Raw genomic sequence first — 18,543 nt, 5'->3', positions numbered from 1 at the left:
CTTTATGTGAAAAGAATTTGATTTATTGATTCCTATATTCCAGTTAAAAGAAACATACCTTCTTACACACCTCCTAGGAATAATCACCTGGGGAAAAACAGGTTGCTTACCTGTAACAGGTGATCTTTCTCACCATCCATGTTCACTCACATCCTGGGTTCTGCGCCTGTGCAGTAATCCTTGTGGAAGAATTCAAAGCTCTTTGAGGCGTTCTTTGGCTCCTCTGAATTGCACAGGTGGCATGACGGTCATTTTGGGTGGGAGGAGAGTGCCATTCTCCTTGGTTCCTGATTGGCCACTGTGATGAATGAAGAATGTCCATAGACAGACTCAGGTAAGTCAGTATAAATAACTGTGGAGGTATCCTAGCACCAGGGTAAGCCAGGCGGGTGTTGAGTGAACATGGATCACCAGAAAGATCACCTTACAGGTAAGCAACCTGTTTATCTTTGAGGTGATCCATGTTCCCTCACAACCTGGGTGATTAACAAGCTCACCAAGATGGAGGTGGAAGCTAGGATATTGGTTAGAGTACTTTTTTTTGGAACTGCCCGACCAAAGTTGGTCTCTGCTGTTGAATGGATGCCCACAGCATAGTGCTTAACAAAGGGTAGGCCCGAGGACCATGTGGCCACCTTGCAGATGTCCTTCATGCTGATGCCAGACATGTGAGCTGCCCACATGACCATAGCTTGAGTGGAGTGGAGTGATCTTAGAGGGAGGTTTAACCCCTTGTTGGTTGTAGCATAGGAAGATAAGCTCTCAAGCCAATGAGAGAGTCTTTGTCTAGAGATAGGGCAACTCTTAGTCTCTCCTTTGAAAGAGATGAAGAGCTTGTTTGATCTTTGGAAAGCTTTAGTCCTATTTAGGTAATAAAGAATAACTGGTCTCGCATCCAGTGAATGAATCTACCTTTCCAGGAGGGTGAAAGGGTTCTGGAAGAAGGTTGGCAAGATGATACCTTTATTTAAACGAAAACCAGAGACCACCTTCGGAGTGAAGGAAGGGTCCATCTGAAGAACGACCTTGTCAGGGTAGAATTTTACATATGGGGAATCAGTGCGCAGAGCTGTCAGTTTGCTGACATGTCGTGCCAAAGTTATAGCAATGAGAGAGGCTACTTTCAGAGATAAGGACTTGAGGTCAGCGGAGATGAGTAGTTTGGTGAGAGAGGATAGGGGGTTCAGTGAGAGAGGACAGAACTAACAAGAGGCTCCAAGACTCAATGGGTTCTCGGATAGGAAAACCCATGGAGGGTTGTTCACACCTTTAAGGAACTGCTTAAGAGTCAGGATGGGGGGGAAATGAATGCCCATCCCAGTCTCAGTGTCTTGCGGAAAGGGCAGCAAGATGCACTTCAACAGATGTATTTGATAGGCCAGAACTTTTGAGACCTGTTAAGACCTTTGGCCTCGGCATGAGAAGTAAAATATCTCCACTTGCACATGTAGTTTCTGCAGGTCGACTCCTTTTGTTAAGAAGGATAGTATCTAATAATTGATTTTCCAGGCCATCAGATTCAACAGCTGGAGGTCAGGATGGAGGATGCAACCCCCCTGCTGAGACAGAAAGTTCTGGCAGGGAGGAAGGTGTTGGTGGAGGCCTTGAGACAGCCTGAGCAGGTTTGGGAACCATGGTTGCCTTGGCTACCATGAGGTGAGTATAATGCAACAAACGTTTTCCTGTAGTATTGTGCCCATTGTCCTCGATAGAAGGGAAAAGGGAGGGAAGAGCTAGTAAAGATGCTCCGTCCACAACATCTGAAAGGTGTTGCCCATGGAGTTCAGACCTACTCCTGCCCTTGAGCAGTACAACTTGCATTTCCTGTTGAACCGAGTGGCAAAGAAATCTACCTGTGGAGTCTCCCAGTGGCGAAAGATGTTTTCCAGCAGGGTTTGGTTGACCTCCCACTTGTGTTGATTCAATCAATCATCTTTATTACGGTCTAACACCAGGATGAGATAGAACAGCAGAGTATGATTCAAAAGAATAAAAATTAATTATGGGACCATAAAACTATATTCCTTTAAAATTACTACTCTAATAGTATCAAGCTATATTGTAATACCATAAAGCTGCTATCCTTAAGAAAGAGGGTAGCTATGGATTCATTAGACAGATGTATTTAAAAAAATTATGAACATAAGAATGTGAAAAATATAAAATACAAAAAGTGGTGGCTGAAACGGGGTATATAAAACAAGGCATCTAAATAGGAACACTAAAAAAGATAGTCAGCAGTTTAAAACTACACTCGTGTTGATTGGAAAGGTGGAAGTCACTACTGAGAGCATCTGCCAGAACACTGTCCATGCCTTTTGATGGTGAAGGGCAACAGGATGGATGTGACGAGCTATGCTACAGCCCCAAAGCTGTAGGGCTATGTTGCACAAGGGCTATGTTGCACAAGGATCTGGAGACCATTCTGCCTTGGCGGTTTAGGTCAGCCATCACCATTGTACTGTCCAGGAGCACCTGGACCACTGGATGTTGCAGCAGAGGCAGGAAGGACTTAAGAGCATGAAAAACTGCAAGGAGTTCCAGAAGATTGATATTGAGGGACTATTGTTGGTGGATGCAGATGCCCTGGGCATGAAGACCCCTGCTGTGTGCTCCCCAACCTGTCAGGGAGGCGTCTGATGATAGTGTTATGGATGGTGTTGGCAGCTCAAAAGGCATGCCCTTCAAGATAGTCTGGTTTCGTCCACCAACATAAGGATTTCAAGATGGGTGGAGGAAAAAGCAGCCACATATTCTGGCTGTTGGAATTCGGTTTGAACACGGACAGAAACCAGTTTTGGAGCCTGCACATGCGAAGCCTCGCATGAGGCACAGTAGCTGTGCAGGAGGCCATGGGAACCTGCAGTCTTTGATTGTGCTCTTTTGCTTTGGATTGAGAACAAAGGTGGTAATCAGTGTGTGATTAGCCGTTTCCTTTCCTTGGGAAGGTAGATCCTCTTCGCACGGGTAGAGTAGCTCTCTCCAAAGCTACTCAGATGAACTGGATACACCTTTGAGATGTCAAGATATATCACTTTAGATTTACTGTCATTACCATGTCTGCCAACAGATAGGGATCTGCAAACGGGTTCAACAGTTCGGGGTTGAACAGAACCACCCCGTTCAGTCCAACCCCGGACCGAACACCCTCGAATGTTTGGAGGGGTTCATGGACTACTCTTGTTAAAATAATATTTTTTTAAAACCTTTACTCCCCTCTGGGGAGTTGCTGGAGGCGGCAAGTGTGTATGTCTGCGGAAGTTCCCCCTCCCCCTGCTGGCCTCCGTTATGCCCCTCTTCACCTGTTTGGGTGTTCTTCGGCTGGTTTTCAGCCTTCACCTGGCGGCCATTTTGGAGGCAGTTTGCCTGTGCCTGGGGCACACAGAGGAGCAGGTGCGCGGCCTCCAAAATGGCAGCTGTGCCACCGGGTGAAGGCCGAAAAACAGCCGAAGAGCACCCAAACAGGCAAAGGGGGCATAACGGAAGCCGGCGGGGGGGAGGAGCCTCTGCAGACCCCGCCCCCCCGCTGCCTCCAGCAACTCCCCAGAGGAGAGTAAAGGTAACTCTTAAAAAACAAAAACAAAAATGATCTGCAAACTCCCTGAACCGGACCGGGCGGGTTTGAGGGGGTGCTGGACCGAACTGGCCCAGTCAGGTTTGAGTCCGCTCCGGATTCGAACCAAACTGGGCCAGCCGGTTCTGTGTACATCCCTACCAACAGGTCCAGTGTAACTCAACCTGGGAGACTAGGGTTTCTTTGTCCAATATGATCAGCCAGTCATCCAAGAATGGGTAAATGAAGACTCCCCATGTCCTGAGATGTGTGATGATGGCACTGACACACTTGGTGAACACACAGGGGGCTGTGGAGTGTCCGAATGGAAGGACTTTGTACAGGCAGCTCTGTTGACCCAGAGTGAAGCGCAGGTGGTACTTGTGAGCAGGGCGTATCCCCACATGAAAGCATGCATCTAAGGTCACAAACCACCCATCCCATATGAGCAAAGAGAGAATGGCCTGTAAGGAGATCATCCTGAACTTTCTGGTCTTCACATGTTTGTTTAGGTTGCCAAGGTCCATGATGGGCCAAAGGCTTCCATCCCTTTTGGGCAGCTGGAAAGACCTCAAATAAAAAGCCGTCTCATGATCTTCTAGGGAAATAGGCTCTATAGCACCCTTCTCCAGGAAGGAACAAACTTCTTCTGCCAAGGTAGAAGTTGTGTGGTTGTATTTTATTCCCACAAATGTGGAGTGGCTTTTAAATTTGATGGCATAGCCTGTCGATATTATGGAAAACACCCAAGCATCTGATGTTATACGATGCCAAATGTTGGAGAAACGGGCAAGATGAATAGGAGAATTATGGAGGCTGAAGTATTTCCAGTGCTGATGAGTCAGACTGACTGCTTGGACTAGTCCTGAAGTTTCGCCCTCTGCTGCTGCCTGTGCTGTGGGTTGTATTGGCACTTAGGCATGTACGTAAACCATTTCTCGTCCTTATGGTCGGGTTGCTTATACTGGAACTACTGTCTTTCAAAGGACCAATATCGCTGAGAGAACGAAGATCGTTGAGATGTAGTGGTGAAAGTCTGTGCTGTGTAGTATGTATGTATTGGTTTATTTCGGCCCAAGGCCAGCATATGTGTAGTAGGACTTCTTTATTCTCTCCATTGTCTCATCTGTTTGTAGACTGATTTCATCTTTCATATCAGTCTGTAGAGGGGTGGATCATAGCCAGGCGTGCCTGCGCAATCACAGGTGTGCCTATGGAATCACAGGTGTGCCTATGGAATCACAGGCGTGAGGACCTGAATTCAGTCTCGGCAAGATGCTTGGCAGTGCTGAGAATGCTGTCTTGTAATATCTGCATACTTGGCCAAAGCAGACTGAAACTTATCTCTCAAGTCCTCAGGGACATCCTTGTTAAATCTTGTTTCAGATGGTCTCAAACTGAAAAATGGAATTTGGCCATGCAAGCCATATAACTGGAGATCTTCAAGCCAAGCAAGAGGAGGATTTATTTATTTATTTATATTATTTTACATTTATATCCTGCTCTTCCTCAAAGGAGCTCAGAGCAGTGTACATGGTTATTTTCCCCCTCACAACAACCCTGTGAGGTAGGTTAGGCTGAGATATATATGATTGGACCAGAGTCACCCAGTGAGTTTCATGGTTGAATGGGGAATTCAAACTTTGGTCTTCCAGGACAGAGTCCAACACTCTAACCGCTATGATATGCTGGCTCTAGAGAGAACCTTCATCCCATCACATCAGGTTTTCTGCCCTCCTTACCTACCGGAACAGAATAAGCCCTTGCAGCTAAGAGCTCAGTCCATCACCAGAGAGTTAGGTGGGGGGTGTTTAAATAGGAAAGGGCAAGAGTCTTCCTGGATGCAATACAAACTTTCAAGTCTTTGGGAAGTGGTAGTGGAAGCAGCAACGGCATCTCAACAGACCTTTGCAGAATTAGAAAGGACTAGCAGTACAGGCAAAGCGGCGGGCTGGGCAGCCGAAGTAGTTGCTATACAATCTTAAACTGGGTCCTTACTGTCTGGCACTGGCGCCTTTAGTTCTAGGCCCAAAGCCTTTGCCATTTCTGTGACCTGAACACTGTAGGACCTTTTCTCCTTGGTAGGTGAACTGGAAGGTGGGTTGGCAACAATTTTGTCAGGTGAAGAATCCGAGGGGTTTTCGGTGTGAACCAAATCCCCTTCAGACTACGGGCTGGAGTCCTACTTCCCCCCAGAAAGATCTTCCTGCTGATGTGACTTCGCAGGAACTGAAGGCTGATGCACTACCTCCACATCAGGATCTGTCAGGTGAGAAGGGCAGGTGAAGTGAGTTTTCCTGTACCTACAGGCACTGAAGGTGTGTTAGGGTGCTTGAAAGGAGAGGCCTGAGCAGGTGAGGAAACAGGATTCTGACCTTTTACAGGAGATGACTCCAGAGCACCTTTCAGCTTCATTGTCTTCCAAAGTCTGTACTCCTGGAAATCATAAGGTAAAGCTGGCGAGGGCATATAATATGGATCCCGATATCGGTGAAGAGTGAAGACCTCTTATATATCCAGGTTCCAAAGCCCCAGGAGAGCTCCAATAGTAGTCCATGGGGTGAGACATGGATGCAAGGTGTGACGCAGAGTGATGAAAATGTTCCCTCGAATATTGTGTGGGAGAGCAATGTGGGTGCTCTCTTCATTTTAGCAGGTGAAGCAGATGGCATCTTGGTAACCTGCAAAGATTCAGTCATCCCCATCTAGACCTTGAAGGTGAAACCCTTTGTAGGTGGATCCCAATGGGGTACTGGTAGAAGATCCCAGCAGAAATTCCATGTTGCAAGATGCAGACTTGTCTCCTGAAAAAAGAGAAAGCTCTCTTGAAGACTGATGTCCTTTGTCAGGGGAGTCATGAAGAGATTGAGCCGAGGACAAAGCTGGAGTGAAGTCGATGATGGGTGAAGGCACCCTAGGCACAGGTTTTTGCAAAGTAGCCTGTGTCGACATTGTTGATAGTGGAACGGTAGTTGTCACAAAAGTGATTTTCGAGGTAGCCATTGGGGGTGGACATCTAAGACTGTTGGTCACAGAAGCGATGTTGGAATAATGATGGTCAAAGTCAGCACTGACTCTGGCAACCCTCTCAGTATCAATGCATCCGATACTGAAGGCAAAGATCTCTTGAAAGACACCTGTGCAGTAGACGGTGAAGGGGTGTGAGGCAACAGCTTTGACACTGACTGTGTAAAAAGTTTCGACTTTGTTGATTTCGAAGAAATGAAGTTCGGCAACAGGGCGCTACGATCCCAACAACCTGGAGTGCTCGCGTTTATGCTTCCTGTGGCGGCAGCATTGGGTGTTGACGTTGATCACCATTTGTTTCTTGAAAGTCTAATCCCCATGGTCCTTATGAGAAGGGGCTTGAGGAGAAAATGCAGAGGATGATGCCAAAGCCTCCTTTGAAACCGAAGGGTGGTGAACAGCCAAATCAGAAGCCGCTCTCAGTCCCAATGAGTTGTTGGTCGACATCGATAAATCATTTGGCATAGGTGTCAGTGGCTGAAGTGCAATCCCATAAAGGGCTGCTCTCAAGAGTGGCAGTTAAGAAGGCACCGAGGAGCATGGCACTCTCCCACAAATAATAATGGTCCCACCATGAGTGTGATTAAGCAGAGCTGAAGAACGCCTCAAAGAGCTTTTAATTCTTCTGCAAGGATTATGGTACAGGTGCAGAACCCAGGTTGTGAGGGAATAGGGATCACTTCAGAGATCATGAATTACAACTCTGAAATTGCTGAACCTACCAAACATTACATTGGCATCTACTCATTGTCACTACAGGTGGCCCTCGTTAACTGCAGTGGTTCTGTTCTCACCTACAACTGTGGATAACGAAACTGCAGATAACGAAAACACAGAAAATGAGACCTTGATTGAATGGGAATTGTTGGGTTATGTTCCTAGAGGTAAAACAAAAGGCTAAAAAAGTGGGGAGGAGGCAGAAATAAAAGCAATAAAGCAACATACTATGCTCTTTAGGTCTCTAGCAGTCCAGCAATGCCTGCCAAAACCTACAATTCCACCGATTTTCTGTGAAAAATTGTGGAATTTTTTTTAAAAATTTAAGCGAGGGCCACAAAATAGCTCCTTTCAGCAAAATGGTGGCTGGCAATGACCTTGGAGATCATTTCCGGCCACCTAAGAACCACAGATAGGTGAATTTAAACTATTTGTAGAACCATGGATAACAAGGCTAGGTGGACATGGTCCAACCGTGAATATGTGAAAATGTGAATGCTGAGACCATGGACAATGAGGGCCAACTGTAATGCATTTTATGAAAATGCTGGTCTGACTAGCACTGTGCACATGCAGCAGTGCAAGTTCCAGACTACTGTTGTGTTGTCTCAACAGGGACCTATTTTGGTGACACATTGGCAAAAATTACCCCTTTCCCCCAAAGAACAGTACAGTGATAATCTGGAATGTTGGTAGTCTGGAACTTGCATTGCTGCATGTGTGGAATGCTAGTCTGGATGTTGGCCAACAAAACTTCAGAAATGGAAAACTTTCTGTGGAAAAAAAAGTATAGAGAAATTATCCACCCCACATCCCTCCTTCTGAGACTACTCAGTTCAATAGTACTACTCAAAGATAAGAAGCTTTATCATCTGACTAGATAAATGAAGCTTGATAGGAAAACAGTCAAACCCAGCAGTACTGAATGGTTCCATTTGAGAGAGGCCTTATAAAGCCAATGCAAAAAATAATATAATCCATCATGTTAAATACAATGTGCTTTTAGTCCTCCACCATGAATGCTGCAAATCTGTTGTTAACACTGCACAAAGGCAAAGCTTCCACGGTAGCACCTTCTTTTTTAGCCAGAGCTTGATTCTTTCTTTTCTTGGACTTCTTTTTCTGGAAGAAGTTTGGAGGTATAGAGTCTTTTACTATGTGTACCATGTTGCAGTAAAGCTGGTACATCTTTGGAGATGCACTGAGAATGTTCTCTGGTGTGGAAGTTGATTTAAGCTCACGGCATAATCTGTGCACAAGGGTTCCATTATAAAGCCTGCCAAAGATGAGGGAAAGTAGTTAACTTACTATCCATCTAACGAACTTGGTGTAGTTGGAAAGAGACCTCATTACAATTCTAGAACTTCAAATGAAGGTGCTCACTATTTTTAAAAAATGCCCTTGGACTTGTTCTTTAAGGAGGTACTTTGAATTGCCAGGTCTCCTCATCCTCTAAACTGTGAAAAGTCTATAGACTTGTTCTTATAACCAACACCTGGGTAGGAGGAACATCTAACCAGGTTCCCTGTATGTGCTCCTGAAAATTGGTTGTGTGTTGGCAAAAATTGAGGCAGGCATTGGGGAAAGTGTTCATGTGCGATCTGGATAGGGTATGGCAGCCAACCCACATCTAGCACTGTACCAAGTGTGGAGGAAAGCATGTCCCTCGCCATCTTACCCAGATCACGGCCAGCACACCGTCACGTCCCTCTCCTCTTACTTCAATTGTTGCCAACACACAACCATTGCTCAGGAGTGTGCACTTGGCTTGGAGCCTGGCTGGATGCTCCTCCAGTTGGTCGTGAGAACCAGTCCTGTGATTCTTAGAAGCCTGAGATTCACCCTGGGAAGGAAAAGTATTGACCATGGAGGGAAAGGTGATAGAATTTGGGGTCATAGCTGCCAGAAGTGCATCTGCTGCAATGGAGAGGATGTGCTACTAAGTACATTTAGAAAAGAGGCTGCTGGGGAAAGAAGGAAGTGTGTTGCTACATGCAAGAGACATAGGAATTTTGGCTGTGGGAGTTCAGGATTCTCCAAAGAGGCACCGGTCTAAACTCTGGGGCTGGAATTCCTGTACCACAGCATGTGCTTTGGTATAATAATATACCCTTATTGGGTTATAACAAAGGATTTGATCCTGGAGGAGGGGACTGGCTTGGTTTGTGTTACTTAGAACTGGCTGAAAGAGGCAGCTGGGTTCTCCATAGGGTCAGCTTAGGGTGTGTGGGTGGAGTGGCTGTGGTCCACAGAGAGATACCATCTTGCTTACCAAGCATTCTGTCCCATGAACCATCACTCTTTTTAAAGAGACCTTGTATCTGGTGTTGGTATCATGGGACAGAAGGATTCTGTTAGTGCTCCTGCTGCCCCAGGATAAGGCAGCTCTATATCCAAGAACACTCCCTCTTCTTCCCTTGAGTGACTATAGATATGAATACAAATACAAAGAATATTTATATACCGCTTTTCAACAGACGCTCCCAAAACTGTTTACATAGATATAAACAAATAAATAGAATAGGCAGATGCCTCCAGATTGTGCTGGGGAGGAGTGATGGATAGCGATATGTTTCTCCCTCCCAGTTTACTCAACAGGATACTTTTGTATCCATCCTGTTTGAAGGGTCCAGGCTCTCTGCGTCATTTGGTTTATAAGGCTTACATTTGTTCAGCCTTTTGCCACCCAGTCCTGGACAATATGGAATTGAGAGAGTGCTGCAGAATCTAGGAATGGAGGAGGACTAGGAGGTCTGCATCTTTCCATGACCTGAGTAGAGGAGTGTCAGTTGGAATGCTTATATTTTATGAGGCTTCTTAAGAATTTGGAAAGTGACCTGCTTTTACAAGGATTACCCTGCCCCCCCCCACACACCCTGCCGCCCCCATGATCCAGCCCTTGAGGCGCAGTTGCTGTAACTTCATGTGTCACTAGTCCTTTGACCCAGGTGATAAACTGGAATTTATCCACAATTTTAAATTGTGGAACATTATCCTTTGTTGGGGAGTGGAATGGGTGGGAAGGAAGAGGACCAAACTAACACATCAAATGCAGAAAGCCTAATAAAACCTTACTTCCTCTTAAGAATCAAAAAAGGAAGCCCCTCATTACTAGAGGAACTGAAACTTTTTCAGCTGATCCTGCCTCCTTACATTGGCAGGGGCAATCTTGAAGGACTGAGACTAGCCAACTCTACAGGAGAAGTGACTTTCAGCAGGTCCATTATCCACTTCAAATAAATGTATAAATAAGAGTTAATATGTTAATTCAGAATATTAATACACCAGATTTAATTAGCAGCAGAATCTGTCTTACTCAGTTTGGAATTATCCAACATTTCATACTTTTAGAACATGCTGCAGCATGACTTTTCACTTGAGCACAGAACACAAACATTTGCTGAGATAATGAGACTTCAACAAGAAAGGGGGGGGGGAGTAATAAATACTATAGAGAGTAGAAAAACAATCCCCACTAAATGAAAAACAAAAATTGTGGCATTTCCCTGAACTGTGGAATGCTGACTGTCTTAACTCAGCATTAATAAATTGAGTGTGGGTTTGAAACTGGAGCCCAACTATACATGCCCACAAATGCTAAAGAGATATGCCACAATTGGAAGTGTCTCTTCTTTCACCCAGAAGAGCCACAGGAGTACCTGGTCCCAGTGAAGAACACAGTATATGGGGAGAGGGAGATTTGTTCTCTTTCCCTTGCGCCGTTTTCCTATGAAAAAGCAGCACCCACCCCCCACAACTCAAGCAGCTATTCGCAGGAAATTACTTCAGTAGAGGGAAGGAAGATTTATAGTGGGAGAGCAGTCCAAGAGGTATCAGCAAACATCTAGAGATGTGCAGAACGTTTTGAAACAATGAAAAATTTCAATTCACAATGGGCTGTTTTGAGCTCGAAACAGAACACCCTTTAAATAAAGGGCTTGTTTTGAGCTTGGAGCAGAACAACCCTGTTTCGATCGAAATGTTTCGACATTCTGGGTGCCATTTTGGAGACCTGTTTTTCTCTTGCTGATTGGTTTTCTGGCACTGGCTTCCAATTGATCTCCTTGCTTCTTGGTTGACTTGTTATCATACAAATAAAGTGTTGTCGTGGGCAACCTTTGCCTCATTGGCTGGGGGGAGAGGGGAAACACAAAAGGAGGGAATTGCTGCTATAACTATCTGGTTTTGCTGGATCTCAGATTGACAAAGGCAGAACTTGGGTGCCTGCCTTGCCTTCCTTGAGTTGTGGTTTGATTTGTTTGTGAGATTGTTTTGGGTGACAAACGGGCAGTGGCAGCACTCTGTGTGTTTGTTCTTAGTGACTGCTGTAATGAACTCCATGTCTGGCCTTGAATCTAACTTGTGCTTCACTCACTGCTCTGCAATCGGCATTGCAAGGTGTACTCAGTCAAAATGTGGTTGGAAGTTGCTCTAGTTGAGCTTATGGCGATGCTTGCTGCTAAGCAAGGGTGCTGCTGTGGCAATGGTTGCAATGCTAAGAAGGGAACATAAAGAGTCATAATTGTGTGAGAGAGAGCATCTTGTGCCAATGATGTTAGTGCAGTGTAGGCACTGTGGCTGGCAGTGGATTCTGGGTTAGTGATTATTTGGGGGGCATTTTTGGACTGTGTTTAAAATGTATGTTCTATATTGGGAGGGTCAGGTTCCCTTTTACTATGTGCTTCTGCAGTGTTTTTCAAGGCAGAGTTGCAGCAAAATGCATTGCAAATTGTAATGCAAAACTTCTGTGTGCACCCTGTGATGCAGCTTGTTCTGGCCATAGGGAACAAGGGGAAACTCAAAACTTCCCATTGTTCTCCATGGGTAGCTCCCAGGGACACCAAAGTGGATTGTGTGGTAGGGCATGATGAGTGCTGCCTACTACCTAACCCACAAAGGAAATGGGCAAGTGGGCAATTTGAAACACATTTTAACCTTTCCCCCCACCCCGATCCTATACGTGAAATGGTTTGGACTCTAAAAGCATTATATGGCATGTGCATTCTTTTGCAGTTTTGAAGTTGGAATTTTTCTAGGTTTTGGGTTGTGTAGGAAATTTTTTATTCCTCAAAAATCTTCCAAAAGTGTGCAGTACAGAGTAGGGAGGATGGCCTATCGTTCAAAGAAAAAAGTTGGAATGCAAAGAGTTCTAATTATGGTTTATGTGCGATGCTGATGTTGCTTCATAAATGAGACTTTGTTGTCTTGCAGCAACTGTGTGCCACAGTCTATTTGTACTCAATCATTATTTTCAACTTGTTACTGGGAAAAGATTATAGTTCATATACTAGCAACTGTTGGCCTTGGTTCATAATACACCAAAGGAAAGTAGTGCTATATTTGGTAAATTATTACTGGAATCCTAATTCATACGACAAACTAGATGGTGCAGAGAAGGCCAACAAAAACATTAGGGGTGTGCACAGAACCAGCATAGGCAGCTCAAGCTGAACTCTAACCGAGCTGTCTGGTCCGCAAGCTGGTTCGTTAGAACTGGTGGTGGTTCGAGCTATCCAACTGGGGTGATCTGGCTCGATTGCCTTGCTTGTAAAGAGGAATCTGGTAAGGATACATGCAAAGGGGGATTGCCTCTCTAAGAATGGGTTGGGGGGGGGCGCAAGAGGGCAACTTATCGGCTTCTGCAGCAGTAGCCCCTCTCAGTCCCACTGGTTCCTGGCCCCACCGGTGCTGCCCCCTGCTGCACTACAGGCTGGTGGTCCGCCTGGTTCTGGCCTCTGTGCATGTGTGGAGGCTGGAAATGGACCACCTGCTGGCCCGCAGTGGGGAGCGCTGGAAGGGCCGCCACCACAGCAAGAGCTGCTAAGGTGCCCTCTCGTCTGCTCTCCACCAGTGTTCCCTCTAACACAGGTGTGCGTGCGCTCGTGTTTTTTTGATGCCCACTCAGTCAATTTAGATCCTGCCTAGGCTGAATCAGGAGGGCCCCATTCTGAATGTATGAGTGCACACACTGCCTTGGTATTGCCGCCCAGAACAAAACTCATTCCGCACAAAGATGAAAACAATTAGAGAGAACACTGTCCCCCTCAACCTATTAAGAGTGGTCATCCCCCTTTGTTTGTAAAGGGGACTCTTACTGGATTCTCTTTTACAAGCAGGGCAATCGAGCCAGCTGAACTGGGACCAGCCCCATTTTTGGGGGGATCGGTCCAGTTTGAGGTCGTACTGGGCTGGTTCGAATTGAGCTAGGCTCTATTTGAACTGGTTCCGCACACTCCTAAAAACATAATGGAGTACCATATATTAAAATGCATATTATATGAATGAGTACAATCCAGAAAAGGTCAGGCACATTTAATTCTACTGAAATATACAGGATTTTGTGTGCCTTTCTTTGGTTTGTGCTGAACCTATGCATGTTTACTAAAAACAAGATCCACTGAGTTCAGTAGGATTCACTTCTTAGCAAGTATGCATACATTTGCAATCTTAGGAATCTTTACCGTGTAAGATCTGGCTCAGGGAGAGGAGAGCTAAGCAGCTGGTTGAGATACAATCCCACTTGAAGACAGCACTGCCACTGGCAGAAAACGTGTGCAGTGTCTAAATCCAACACCTCCTTTTGCAATTTCTTTTGTTTCCAATTCAGGAACTGATTGTACACAATTGTATTGACCTCAGCAGCTGGAATCTCAGGATCTAGATATAAATGAGAAAAGAAAATGTCCTGGATGCTCTGAGACAGTAATCAAGAATGCATGCGAAAATGCTATGGAACATAAGCATCTCTGTAATATTAGCCATTGCCAACCAAACAACATCTTAAATACCTAATGGTGTGTTCCTAATTGTAAAAATTAATGGAAGCCTGAAAAGGCATTCAACATTCCTTGCCAGTGGTATGTGTTGAGGAATACAAAATTTTCAAGCTTAAGATTGGCGCAAAAGTTGATTTTGCACCATCCTGCTGCCATCAAATCAGTATTTCTTTCTAAATTTGGAAAGGTGAATGATGCAATTTTAAAAACATTCTCTGCCACTGATCTTCTCAACTCTTAATTACTTGCCCATTTCCTACATTTGCAATAAACAACGGAATCAGACACTAATTTTAACTTTTAACAGCTCACCAGAGTATTGCACAAACTATAATAGAATAATCTAAGAGATCTCCTCCTTAACTTGCCATGACTTTTTAAAAATGGGTACAGTCTAATCAAAAACAGACAGGAGAAATGAACTAGTCTTATTAAATTGGTGCATTATTAATGTGTATATGTCTGAATAACTACTACTGAAATTTCAAATTTATTTGATTGATTGATTGATATACTACCCTTCCAAAAATGGTTTAGGGCAGTTTACATCAAAATAAAAACAATTAAAATCAAAACTAAACCAATTAAACCATTAAAATCATTTAAACATTAAAATCATTAACATTAAAATAATTTAAAACCAACATTAAAAATTTAAAACCATAAATATAATTAAAAGCCTGAGTGAATAAATGTGTCTTCAGTGCCTTTTTAAAAGTTGTCAGAGATGGAGAGGCCTTTATTTCAACAGGGAGCACATTCCAAAGTCCAGGGGCAGCAATGGGGAAAGTCCATTCCCAAGTAGCTGTCAAACGAGTTGGCGGCAACCGCAGATGAACCTCTCCGGATGATTCTAACAGGCAGTGGGGCTCATGGTGAAGATGTTCTCTTAAATACCCAGGGCCTAAGCTGATTAGAGCCACCTAAGGGTGCAGCGGGGAAATGATTTTACTAGCAAGTCAGAGGTTGCCGGTTTGAATCCCTGCTGGTATGTTTCCCAGACTATGGGAAACACCTATATTGGGCAGCAGCGATATAGGAAGATACTGAAAGGCATCATCTCATACTGCACGGGAGATAGCAATGGTAAATTCCTCCTGTATTGTACCAAAGACAACCACAGGGCTCTGTGGTCGCCAGGAGCCGATACTGACTCTACAGCACACTTTACCTTTTTAAGCTGTTTAGGGCTTTATAGGTAATAACCAGCACCTTCTTTTTTGTCTGGAAACTTATGAACCTGGTGTGTACAAAGTGTGTTCTCAATGAGACTAAGCACACTTTATGAAATATTGCTAATGAAAAGATTTAAAATATTCTTATTTTGCATTTTTTAATTATTTCAAAAAGTGCATTGTAAATAATTAAAACAGTGCCCCAGAACACTTTAAGAAGGTACAGCCATCAACTGAAATAGTCATCAAAAATTTCAAGTGATTCTCCTTAAAATATATATATATATTTAATCAACATTTATTTTAGGCTTCTCAAAGCCTACCTGGATTATGTAGCACTGAGTGTAATTCACCATATACAAATCCAAGGAGCAAAGCTTTCATGTGATGCAACTTCACTTTGGGTTCTGAATGCTGTGCCCAGTAACAGGTCACAGCCACAGGAAGCCACAGCAGTCTGGGGATTGGCTCAAGGATGCTACCTGTCACACTTAAGGCCTCCAACAAAAGTGTCAGGCGGTCTGCTAAGGCAACCTGTAAGTAAGGAAATTGAAAAAACATCAGTAGGCCCACATGCATATCTTTAAGGTCTTGATCAGCAGAAACATTCCACACACCTCACCCCAAGAAGCTACATTCTGCTCCCAGGACCACATCCTGTACTACTTCTGCAGAACTGCAGTATACACAGAGCTACTTCAGTCTACTTTATGTATGTAACTTAGAGCATTTACCTCATTTAACATAACCAGAGAATACTGGTCATTGCAAACATTTCCAGGCAGTGCTGCCGCTTGAACAAATGATTTCTTGAGTGATAATTGGCTTCTGTCGAATTCATGGAAAATGGAAGACACGGGTGGCTTGTTCAGTGAGGTACTGAGTGAGCACTGTGAGATGTTCAACAGCAGCCTATAGATAACCTGTCGAAGGGGCAGAGCTGTAGAATGAGCACTAGGTCGTTGCATATTCTCCACCTGAGCATGAAGGAATGTTCTCCTTAATACTAGGGCATCACTAACAAATGGTGCTAGGAGGCCTTTAGCTAAAGCAACAATAATCCATTGGGGCAATTCTAAGTCTTTGGCTTCCTCAGAATCATATACTCCGTTCTGAAAAAAGTCTTCCACATTGATCTTGGATGGCTCATATTCTGCCATTGAAGAGCAGAGAAAATGTCTTGTTTGTTCTTCCTCGTGCTTTGGAAGATATTTCAGTACATTTTCTATTGCCTCAGTGGGATCAGAAAAACGAGACAGCCAGTTCAGTAGCCCCTGAATGCGGACATGCTTTCTACCCCTCTGCCTGGAGCTTCCAACAGGAAGACATACCTTGCTAAAGAACATTTCCATGGCTGGCAGGTTAATATAATCGTTGCCACTCATCACTGCAAAAAGAGGCAGGAGGGTTTTGTTCATATTGCTGAAATGGTTACAGAATCTCTCTAAGGAGAAGCACCTTGCTGGGATGTAGCAGTCTTGTGAGTCTTTATGTGTGCAAAGATTTCTCCACTGAAAGTAATTTAGAGGACAATAACCTGCTCTTAGGTCAAAAATGCAAAAGTCACTATCTAAAGTTAACACAAGGCCGTTCAAGTGATTGGCAAATGACACAATGTCCCTATCTGCCTCTGAAAAGGACTGGACAAAGGGCACTTGTAGTTGTGTTAAGATCTGTTTAAAGACTTCTCTGATAAGCAAAGGCAATACGCATCCTCCACCACCACGGGAAAGGGAATGAGCTGAGCGGATCTTCTCCTGAGCTCTTTCCTTTAAGGTTGTAAGCTTTTTGTCACTAGCATCACACCCTCCATCTAGCACAACATAGGCCTGTATGCTGCACACAGTCAATGTTTCAAAAAACTTGTGTGTAATGTCTGTAAAAGAATCATAATCCCCACCACGCCTGATGTCCAGATTTGAGTCAAAGTAAAGCCGATGATACAAATTATTTCCATCAATTATTACTTTGGTGTTCCTCAACTTCAAGTCAAGAAAGAACTCATTATGTTCACCAACATAGCTCATTAATCCATGGATGCCCATTCTTCTGAAATGCTCCTGTTGCAGCAAAGAAAAGAATTAGCTTGTCAATTGCAATAGATATATGTATTCAGTATTTTTTCAATGTACTTGAAAGTATAATTTTTGCCATTTTGAATCCAAATTTGCTGCTATTATGCCAATCACTTTCAGAACTTTGTTTTTTAAATAGATGTCATATTTTGAGTTTTCCCCTGGGTTTTATATTTGACCCAACCAGAACCCAGCTCAATTCATAATGGAAGTGTTTTGAACCTCTAATACACATGGATACCCCCTTGTCCCTACTCCTTATCTCAAACCTACCAGCTGCAGCAATTCCTCCCTATTGAGCAAAGGAGTAGGGTAGGCCCAATTTTAACATGAAATTGATCCAGGGAGAGAGATGTTAAAAATAGTACCAGAAATACTATTGTATAATTGATATGAAACATATACAAACTGTACTGAGCTTTCTATAGTTAGGAAAATCCTATAACCTAGATGTTTACCTGGGTTAGCTATTTGGTGGGAATAGATTGTTTTGCATGGGTGCAGTTTTCTCTGGTACAGAGATGGTGCTATGATAATGGATCTCTAACCGTCCTACAGCTGGTAAAGGCATGGGAGCCCTTCCAGAACAATGGGGTGTGTGCATGATTCTGAGGAACCCTCAAGCCTCGACGTCTATTATTTTAGAAACTCAGCCTTTCATCTAGGCACTTGTCTACCAAATAGGGTTTCCACCATATCCTTCTCGCAGGACTGTTGCTGTGCCTTTACTTGCTGCACGACAGAAGTCCAGATTTTTCCTGACATGCAAGTGCAATGAGTGAGAAAACGGCACCTGTTGAATTTCTCCCCACCAGGTAACTTGGAAGGCACAGAAACCCTGCCAGAAAAAAAAGGTGGCACGTCGTAGAAGCAGCTACTACTCTCCCCCTTCCCTTAGTTTCCTGTAGCTGTCGCGTTTCCTGTAGCTAGCTCCCCTCCACTTAGTTGCCTGAGCAGGGGGAGATTGACGGGGACAGAAACGGGCGGCAACCTTTTCGTTCCATTTTCCGCTTAGCCAGAACCTAAGAGCGGGTGCGGGTCGGGAGACCAGCACGGTATCTCAACGTACCTGCGTGCAAAGAGCAAGACTGGAGAAAACGACGACGACCGACGCCCGGCAGAGGAGGCGGGGCGAATAGACTACGTCACCGTCGCAGGAGCGCGCTCTCCCGCCCACCTCTCTCCTCGCCCCGCCCCGCTTTCCCGTCTTGCACTGCGCC

The 18,543-nt window shown here is 44.4% G+C and overlaps 1 protein-coding gene across 5 annotated transcripts; it reads right to left on the bottom strand.

Moving 5' to 3' along the window:
* Nucleotides 1–7,158: 7,158 nt before the first annotated feature.
* Nucleotides 7,159–18,527, bottom strand: ASTE1 (asteroid homolog 1). Of its 5 annotated transcripts, XM_053258969.1 has the most exons (6): nucleotides 18,393–18,527; nucleotides 16,580–17,308; nucleotides 15,983–16,171; nucleotides 15,572–15,782; nucleotides 13,759–13,954; nucleotides 7,159–8,573 (listed from the first exon to the last, which is right to left on the bottom strand). In XM_053258969.1, the coding sequence occupies exons 2-6, from the start codon at nucleotides 17,291–17,293 to the stop codon at nucleotides 8,300–8,302; spliced, it is 1,584 nt and encodes a 527-aa protein (XP_053114944.1). In that variant the 5' UTR covers nucleotides 17,294–17,308; nucleotides 18,393–18,527; the 3' UTR covers nucleotides 7,159–8,299. The 5 variants fall into 5 exon arrangements, with proteins under 5 accessions (XP_053114944.1, XP_053114940.1, XP_053114942.1 ...); XM_053258965.1 differs by having other exon boundaries at nucleotides 15,983–17,308; XM_053258967.1 differs by lacking the exon at nucleotides 18,393–18,527 and adding an exon at nucleotides 18,315–18,338 and having other exon boundaries at nucleotides 15,983–17,308.
* Nucleotides 18,528–18,543: the final 16 nt, after the last annotated feature.

The sequence above is a fragment of the Hemicordylus capensis genome, chromosome 6 (genome assembly GCF_027244095.1).
Source record: "Hemicordylus capensis ecotype Gifberg chromosome 6, rHemCap1.1.pri, whole genome shotgun sequence".
NCBI classification, from domain to species: Eukaryota; Metazoa; Chordata; class Lepidosauria; order Squamata; family Cordylidae; genus Hemicordylus; species Hemicordylus capensis.
The sequence above is the reverse complement of the archived record's forward strand: the minus strand, read 5'-3'. Positions and strand labels throughout refer to the sequence as shown.